This window comes from Pinus tabuliformis, chromosome 8 (assembly GCF_031772625.1).
Source record: "Pinus tabuliformis cultivar Carrire ecotype Pingquan chromosome 8, CPIR1, whole genome shotgun sequence".
Classification (NCBI taxonomy): Eukaryota; Viridiplantae; Streptophyta; class Pinopsida; order Pinales; family Pinaceae; genus Pinus; species Pinus tabuliformis.
Window position 1 is genome coordinate 1,139,488,616 of NC_142294.1, and position 9,589 is coordinate 1,139,498,204.

The 9,589-nt window shown below is 38.0% G+C and overlaps 2 protein-coding genes across 2 annotated transcripts; both read right to left on the reverse strand.

Annotated features, from left to right (window-relative positions):
• Positions 1 to 254: 254 nt before the first annotated feature.
• On the reverse strand, positions 255 to 3,583 carry LOC149239362 (uncharacterized). The gene is made up of 3 exons (XM_089369843.1): positions 2,078 to 3,583; positions 1,275 to 1,952; positions 255 to 887 (listed from the first exon to the last, which is right to left on the reverse strand). The coding sequence occupies exons 1-3, from the start codon at positions 3,581 to 3,583 to the stop codon at positions 255 to 257; spliced, it is 2,817 nt and encodes a 938-aa protein (XP_089225969.1).
• Positions 3,584 to 4,362: 779 nt separating this feature from the next.
• LOC149239363 (WAT1-related protein At5g07050-like) lies at positions 4,363 to 6,705 on the reverse strand. Its single transcript, XM_089367123.1, has 7 exons — positions 6,383 to 6,705; positions 6,211 to 6,273; positions 5,954 to 6,070; positions 5,609 to 5,858; positions 5,347 to 5,505; positions 5,097 to 5,248; positions 4,363 to 4,990 (listed from the first exon to the last, which is right to left on the reverse strand). Exons 1-7 carry the CDS (start codon positions 6,565 to 6,567, stop codon positions 4,732 to 4,734), a joined length of 1,185 nt encoding a protein of 394 aa, XP_089223249.1. The 5' UTR covers positions 6,568 to 6,705; the 3' UTR covers positions 4,363 to 4,731.
• Positions 6,706 to 9,589: the final 2,884 nt, after the last annotated feature.

A 9,589-nucleotide genomic window follows, 5' to 3' on the forward strand; every position in this document is an offset into this window, starting at 1 on the left:
CTGGTGGGTGTGGACCGGGGAATTGTGAAAAGAGAGCCCTTTTAACCGCCTATTAAGCTTAGCAGCCGTAATGCTTCTACCCAGACCCTCAGCCATAATTACAAAAAGAAAGGGAGATAAGGGATCTCCCTGCCTAATGCCTCTGGAAGGTCGAAATGTGGCCGAAGGGGAGCCATTAATTAACACTGAGAAGAAAGCTGAGGATATTAGACTGTAAATCCATCTAACCCAGGAATGAGCAAAGCCAAATGCAATTAGAATTTTTTGGATGTAGACCCAATTAGATCTAGTTTAAGCAGCATACCTGACTTTTTGGTCAGCTTTAGGGAGTGAATTAGTTCATGCGTGAGAATAATTCCATCCGTTATTTGGCGCCCTTCGACATATCCCGATTGCTCAGGCGAGATGATGAGTGGAAGAAGCGTTTTAAGCCTGGTAGCAATGACCTTTGAAATTATCTTATATATCATGTTGCATAGGGCTATAGGTCTGTATTTGTCCGGGGTGTTGGAATCTTCTCCTTTAGGCACTAGGGCAATGAAAGTAGCATTTAATCCCGGGTACATCCATCTGAGCTCTCTGGATTCCTCCACAACCTGCCAAACTTCATTTTTTATCAGGTCCCAGAATCTGTGAAAGAAGTTTGCTGTAAAGCCGTCCGGACCTGGCGCCTTTCCCTCTTTCATGTGCTGCACGGCCTCTTCCACTTCCTGCAGATTGATGGGTTTGATCAGTAAACTGTTGTGCTCCTCCGTTATGACCTTGGGTATGTTCTGGAGAGTTTGATTGATAGCTGGCAATCTGTTGAAGTCGGGCTCCTGGTGGGCTTTATTGAAATAGCTTATGAATTCCTTTTCAATTCCCTCATGCGTTTCAATCTTCTCTCCCTGCTCATTGTTAATATGAGTGATTTGGTTTATCATTCTTCTCTGAACAGTGGATTTATGAAAGAATTTTGTGTTTTTTTCCCCACTTTTCAGCCATCGAATTCGGGATTTCTGCCGCCATAGAATCTCCTCCTGCTTGACTCTTTCTAAAATTTTTGATTCGATGGCTTGTTCCTGTTTGGAGAGTTCCTCTGTTCGCCCCCCATTGATAATGGATTGTTGTATCTTCTTCATTTCAGAATTGAGCAGGGCTTGGTCGGCAAAGATGTTACCAAATACCTTGTGGTTCCATTGTTTGATGGCCCTTTTTAGATATTTGAGTTTTTGTTGGAATCTAGCCATTTTTGTCCCTTCGGTCGGATTGAAATTTGTCCAGCTTGATCTGACGAGCTTTTCAAATTCTGGATGGGAGAACCAAAATTCTTCAAAACGAAAAGGGCGTCTGAGGTTGTTACCTGGCCTATTCCATTGGAGCTCGATGGGCCAATGATCCGAGCCGGAGAAAGGTAGAATGGAAGCTGTGAATTCTCCTCCGATATGAGTTGCATTGTCTGAGATCAGGAAACGATCAAGGCGCGAAGCTATTTGTTGCGCTCCTACTCGCTTATTTGTCCAGGTGAAGATACCGTTGCTTGTTGGGATATCCATTAACCAGTTGTTGTTGATGAACTCTTTTAGAAGGCTGTCCTCATTGTTTGAGTTGCTTCTGCCTCCTTTCTTTTCTTCCATACTGGCGATCATATTGTAATCTCCCCCAGATATCCAAAGAGGAAATGGTCTGTCGCTATTGAGCTCTGACAATGTGTTCAGAAGTTGGCTTTTTTGAGCTGTATCCTGTGGGAAATAAACATTAGTTAGCAACCCATGAGCATTTGTGCCTGAGAGGTGGAATGTGGCTTGGATGAAGTTTTTATTAGCTTGAATATTGTTGAGTTGGATGATCCGGGCGTCCCAGAGTATAGCTAGGCCTCCCGAGGCACCTTGTGCATCCACCGCTGTGACTAGCCCTCCTGGCCAAGCCTTCGCGGCTATTCTTTCCAAAATTGTGGAGCTACACTTCGTCTCCTGCAAAAAAAGAATACTGGGTTTTTCTTGCTTCAGCATATTTTTTAAGATTCTACCTTTCCTAGGGCCATTAAGCCCTCTGATATTCCAGGATATTAACTTCATTGGGAAGGGTGGGGGTTTACATTGAAGTACTTAGTCAGTTTGGCATACCTCCCTGACTCCACCAGTATTTCTCCTATTTTGATTGTTCTTTCTAGGGTTGATTTCCTTCCCCTTTTCTTGCTGTCCTTGGTGATAAACTTGCCATCCCATGGACTTCCAATCTGGACCCCTAGCGAGTATTTCTTCTGTGCTCTGGTTAACACTTCTACTAGGTTGTCTACTTCCCTTTCAGGGATTTTTTCAAAGTTCTTTGTGCGACAAGCTTGTTCCAAGCCCAAGATGTCCAGCTCCCCTATGTCCAGGGGCTCCAGGTCTTCCTCCATTACTTGAGGTGATTGAAAAATGTCCTCGGTTTCGATTGAGGGTTTTTCGCTTGGCTGAGAGTACTCCATATCCATTTTTTCAGTTTGCTTGGACACATTTTTGTTCTGCGATATCAGGTTCTCTTGACTTGTAGTTTTTTGTCCTCCTTGCATGGATGTTTCTCCCTGTTGCTTTTGTTGGTCAGCTTCGTCTTTCTCCTGTTCCTCGTCCGAGCCCTGCTCATCATTTTTGTGTAGCGCTTCATATCTGTTGCTCATTTTAGGCGTTGCTTTGCTGCTGGGATGGGCTTTGGGGTTGCTGGGGGCTTTTTTATTTCCTCTTCTTCTATTGACTACCTTTGTGAATCCGTCAGGGGTGTTATTGTCAGATCTGTCGGGAGAGGAGGGTATCTTATTTAGAGGGCAGTCCCTATAGAGATGTCCTATATCATGACATTTCCTGCATCTAAATGGTACATGTTCATAATCAATGACTTGAACCCATTCAGTGTCTTCATGAAAGAAACTTACCGTGTCTGGTAGTGGTTGTTTGAGGTCCATGTACACACAGATCCGAGCGTAGGAGGTTTGTTTGCAGAGTTTGGTTTCCTCTGCCACCCGTACAAATTCACCAATAGCGTTTCCTATCTCCTGTAGAGACTTTTCCTCCCAATATTCCCATGGCAGCGAGTAAAGCCTTATCCACACTGGCGCAAAGCTCAGATCCTCCTTATCTGGATTAAATCTTTCCACCCATCCTTTGAGAAATAGACCTGCAGAGTTAAAAAAATATGGACCTCCCTCCAAGATTCGAGTTCGATCTTCCAGACAGTTAAATACTGCAGTGAAGAAGCCTTTGGCTCCTAGGTGCAGAGATATATCCCCTTTTGGACGCCATTTGGTGCTGATCCAAGTTCTCAGAGCTCTTTCTGTTGGCCAGATCCCTATAAACTTGCCGATCAGTGCATGATCTCTCATGTACTGTATTCGGGCATTGATTCGTTCACTTGGGAAGTATACCCGTGGTTTATTGGTAGCAACAGGTTTGCAAGTTGAGGAACTTGCTTTATTTCTGTTCTCAGTGTCAATATCCTTACCCTTTTGCTGGAGGTTGTCCCTTGTGCTGCCGCTAGCGCCGTGTGCATTCTCCCAATCTTCTGTTGGCCGTGCACTGTTACTCGGAGACGGGGGAGGCACCTGGCCCTCCCCCTGGGGGGGAATCATTTGTTCCTACCCGAATGGATGCGTCTGTCTGCACCCTGCTCTGCCCTACACTGTCGCAGATACCTGGTTCGACAGGCCTGCCGTCTGCAGGGTTCTGCCAAAACCCTAGTACTGTACGCGACCCTCGGTGTTCATCGCTCCCGCTCTACCATTAAATACATTGTTATATAATAGACTTATTATTAATATTATTATCAATCCTACCAATCTTTTGAAAGCTAATTTTGAGCACTTACCACCCTAATAATTTGTTACCCTAATTTTGCATAGAGAACACAAAATACAGTGACTTACTTGTGAGCAATTACATGACATGATTAAGCATTATAGCCGACATATTATTAGGATATATCTTCAAAAAATTAAATTGATAATTTAAATATTTTAATTTTATTGTTATTAGCGTATATGCCTGTAGGAATAAAATTAAATGGACAATTTAAATATTATAATTTTTTCATTTAGAGGAATAAAAATATATAAAAAAAAATCAGTGGAGTTATTGAATTTGTTTTAATCATTTTTTTTTATGATGGTTGTATATGTCATGTACTTGGTGGTTGGCAACTTTTGTGAGTGGTGAAAAGCATAACGTCTTTAAGATGTGAGATATTTTAACAATCGTATATCTAAGTTATTATACTTATTCTATCCCAAACATTAGGACGAGGAAAAAACATTATTAACTTTTAAAAGTTTTTAAAAATCTTATTATACATATTCGAGCCCATACCTTTCCACAAAGAAAAACCGAGTTCACCACAGTTCACCAATTTTATTAAAAAAAAAAAAAAAAGAAGTAGTTTCCAAAAAGCTTTTTACATTAAATTTGATGACAGTTCATTACATCAAAAGCATAGTGATGTATTCTAGCACTCCTGTTCACTAATTTGTCGTACCACTACTAATCTGCCATTACACATCTCTCTTTAGCATCTCTAATAACCATGAGAACTGCACACAAGACACTGAATCTCTAAAATTTGGGCTCCTGCAGAGTCTCTTACATTGGAACATCTGTAAACCCGTTTCTTTGAATTTGGAATTATGATGGAAGACGCCAGGGAACTCCAAGTCTGTCAGATTGTTTAGATTGAATTATGACCAAAACTACAACCGCTGATGTAAAAACTGTCTGGCCACGATACTTACACGTTTGGATTGTTGTTTTCAGTGACGGAAATGGCCGTCTCTTGACCATTGAATTGATGAGGCTGCAGCCCCGTAGTCATTGGCTGGTTAGAACCAGCTTCTATGTCATCCACCTTATTTTGACTTTTAGGGAGCATTACCTGAGAATTGGAAACCACTTCTGAGCAATTTTTATGCTGTGGGATCTTGCTATCCTTCAATTTTCCCCACAGAACAGAGTAGAGCCCTGTTGCGATCATAACGCCTCCCAACACACTGTATTCAGTTAATAAGTAGAGTTAGCCCCTTGAACCATCGTATTTTCCAACACTATTAACCACAAATTCATTTTGAGGAGTCGAAATTGGATTCGAAAACGAACCTGCCCAAAAAGATGCTTTCAGAGAGAACGATAGAGCCCATAATTGCTACGATTATCATCATCACCGGACTGAAAGCTGTGGCAAATACAGGTCCTTTTACGCGCATGCACAACCCTTGTACGTAATAAGCAATTGCTGACGCCACCACTCCCTGCACGCAAAAATAGTAATTGCTGTGCTCTGTAAATTACCTTCATATCCCGCTCTCAAATTTTTGAATTGAAACCAGAAGAAAAGAGGAATACTTACAGAGTAGACTGCCGTGAGAAGCTTGATGTCCCATCCTAAAGCCCACTGGGAAGAATCACGCACAACAGCTAAGCTGAGAGTTGTTGCCTGTAATGTCCCTAGAAAACATATTAAGGTGGCAAGTGATAGTTGAGCAGAATATTTCTTGAGTACTGCAGCCTGCACATTCAAAATAGTTAATTTAAGTTGTAGTTTCAAGCCGATTGATCATACATATATATACATATATATAGAAATAAACATGTAAAAAATAAATGATCACCTGCAGGATGAACAAGGCTGACCAAGCAAGAGTGGCCGCAATTATCAGAAGGGAACCTATTATCCAGTCTTTATTATCAATTGACGAAGGTGCTCTAGAAGATGTCTCGGGGGATTGATGATGTGGAGACCAAAGCATGGGAACAACAGGACCTTTGTACAACGTCATCAGCATTGCCCCCGCCACGCACACAATCGTTCCAACTATCTTTGCTTGACTGCGTAGGTTTTTTATATTCACCTTCTCCATCCTAGAGCAATAAAGATGAGCATAAAATAAAGTAATTGATTGCAACGACTTACCCCTAGATTATGTGACTTGAAGGGAAAAATCTCATTTGATTACCTGAATATAAGAGCCATCACGAAAGTCATAGCCGGAAGAACATTACTGAGTGCACATGCATATGTTGGAGATGTTAATTTCAAACCCAGGTAGTAGAAATTCTGGTCGATTACAGGCCTGCAGACATGCATTAAAAATGTTCCGTATCTAAATTAAATTATTCGACAGCCACTTTCACTGAGTCAAACTGAAATAGACTAGAAGGGATGATACTCTAAAAAGAAGAGAAATGACAGAAATTATGAAATGGTACATACCCCAACAAACCCAATACAAAAATTTGCATGAATATGGAAAAAGTGAGTTTGGGTCGCACTTTCCTGCAATTAAGTGAAGTTGTTAACACATAATCTAATTATCTAGTTAGCCATTGAGTGCAGAGGTTGTTAAGAGAAGTTACAAGGACATGTATTAATAGAGTAGCTTTACCTTTCAATGAAGAAGGCGAAAGGAGCAAGGACAACCGTAGCAACAGCATGCCTGTAGACTACAAGCACAAAGTGATTCATTCCTCTGTTAAGGGAGACTTTAGAGATAATATTCATGCCAGCATATCCAAACTGCAAAGATATCATCGCTACATAAGGTTTTGACTTCTCAATTAGCTCCCCCATTGATAATCAGATAGAAAAGTCTCCTCTTCAATTAGCCTCTTTTTCTGCAAATTGACAATGCAAAGTGAGGACTGGAGCTTTTCTCTCTTCCTCTTTGCACTACCTTTGAGGACACCTGGGCTTTCATAATTCACGCCAACTGCACTCAAATTTATACATGAACAACAACCAAGTGGATATGATCCGCTAATCCACAGTGTCGACCTGACGTAATCGCAATAACAATATTTGTAGCCAAATTTTCAGAGTTCTGCACTGATAGCCAATCGGATATGGGCGTTTGCCACTAGCAGATTCGATATCATTCGCAATTTTACTTTATCGACAGAATGACAGATCTATTCTAAACAATAATAAAGTAGTGGACGGTGAGTCAGTTAAAATAAATAGGTGAATAATGAAAATCGATCCGCCAGAGAATTATGGCCATACGACAATTGGTTCACGAAGAGTGATGAATGGAGAAAATGTCAGAGATAAAGTAGAGTTGATGTGGGAAAGAAGCACTGATTCATGCCACGTCACGTTAATTATAGCTGGAGAGATTTGGACCACGAGGTGGCATGGTTAGTGTCTACCGGAATAAGAATTAAATGAGTCGTTAACGAGGTGGAAGAATTGTCTCGATGGCCAAAAGTGATCGGAATTCGGGTAAAAATTTTCAAAAAATCTTGTAGAGGCAGTGTGTGAATCGTGTTTTTGATGGCGGAAATTGATTCAGCACCATAAAAGACGTCTCGGACACCTAAAATTTTGAAGTTTAACAACTATAACTTGGATTTACAAAAATCCTCGCGAGATTTTCTCTAAATATGACCCAGATTTCCATAACTTTCTGGGCAACTCCTCCCCTCATTAGACGACTCGTTAAATATCCAGTTTTACATTCAGAATTCTTTTACAATATAGTTTTTGGTTTTTCCCATGAAATTGTTAATGAGATTATGTTTTGTTTTGTTTTTTTTCTTTTTTAAATCTAAAACATTTTTAGTTTACACCCTTTAATCTATTTTACATCCCCTAATCCATAGTTACCAAAATTCGAATTTAAATGGGGATTCTAATTAGATAAAATATGATTAGAAAAAATAAATGGTTACTATAGTTCGAATTCAAATTTGGATTCCAACTAGATAAGATATCATAAAACTTTGATAGAAAGAATTAATTGTTACTAGAGTTCGAATTCAAATTTGGATTCTAATTCGATAAGATGTGATAAAAATTTTAATGAAAGAATTTCAGTTCTCGAAAAATTAGATAATAAGCATCTTAAAAACTTTTTTTTGTTAATACTGTTTTTTTTTGTTAATGATCTTCTCAATTAGATTTGATTTTTGAATAATTTTTATTAATTCTAAATAATATCATAATTTTACAAATAAGATTCATAAAAAAAACTACCATTCATCTTTTTCTTCCAAAACATCCCTTTGTTCTAAAGTTAGATGTAGTATTCTTATTTAATTTAAAAACTTATTTATGTAACATAAATACTTTTATAAAATCTATATTCAAAACTTGTCTATTTATAATCCTTCTAAAAATAAAAACCAAACACTTATAAAATTAAGCTACTTTTACACGTTTTTTCCTTTCCTCTTTTCTGAGATTTTGAGGATTGAAAAAATAAAACTTTTCCAATTTCATTTTTACCTTCTATATTTTTCCATTCTTTTTTCTTTCATTTTCTTTCTTTCTTTGTATATGCCAACCACCCTCTATCTTTTTATGTTCAGAGAATCTTATGACAAAAGATGAATAATCTTTTTAGATATGAGCCATGGATTTTGAGTTAATATAATCTATTAGACAAACCTAGTGTTGAGTAAACATGCATTCCCAGAGATTTAACTAAATAGATTACCCTCACTAAATTAAACCTTTATATTATCTACGTAATAAAATTTCAACACTTAAACAAATTGGTGAGTTTCCTCATTTTCTTCCCAATTCAGATGAATTTGGTAAACATACTTTAAACTAATAATTCTAAAATATCTCTATAAAATTTACCAAAAATAGAAAACACTTTATAATACAATATCTTTATCAAATTTTGCAAAATTTAACAAAAATAGCCAACCCTCTATCAAATTTGTGAAATTTAGCAAAACTAGCGAACACTCTATAATACGATAGGCTATGAACGACGCTATGATGTTCATACTAGTGCGAAAATGCTTGATATGACACATGAAAGATGGGAGGTATTGGAGGTCGCTGTATCATAAACTTACGTATCATTGAGAAATATTATCTCAATATGCGCTGTATAGTCAAGTCACTATCAAAATTATTGGTTAATGTCTCTACAATCGCTTAAAGTAGACTCGTTAATATTAATAGCTATAAAATCACTGAATCCAGAAAACTATAATATTAACAAATATGGAGATTGGATGCGATAAAGGGCATGCTGGAGTAGTGGAGGAATTGTAATGAGTTCTCAATTAAGAGAATCTCGTGATGTTCACATTTAAGGAACAATAATGGTGAAAGTGTCATGAATATGTAACAATTGCCGTTCACAAATTTCACGAGGCCAACTGGTGTTATGTATCTTTTGAATGATTGAATTGAGATGCATTTAAATATAGATGAGTGGATGAGAGAATTTCCGAAAGTCTTTTCTAGTTCAAGCATGCTAACAGGTACGATCACTTCTTAAAAGATATGATATCCATTTCTGGCAATTTCGTCAGCTCGCGTCATAGAAATAGAGGGCACACTTTTGTAGGTTACATATACATATTTTGTATGTCGTATCCATAACGATCCCAACACAAATGTGATATATTATATATACACATTTGGATATACATATGACGTATATAGGTCAGGTAGGAGTATAATAAAGTGGAATACGTGTACAACTATGGAAAATATATATATATAAATTAATTTATATAATATAATATTAATTAATAATAGAAAAGTTAGTTTAATTTATTGATCATGATGATGATGGTTAACGTCCACTGAGACCAAATAATGGTCTATCGGACCTAAAGAAACAAAT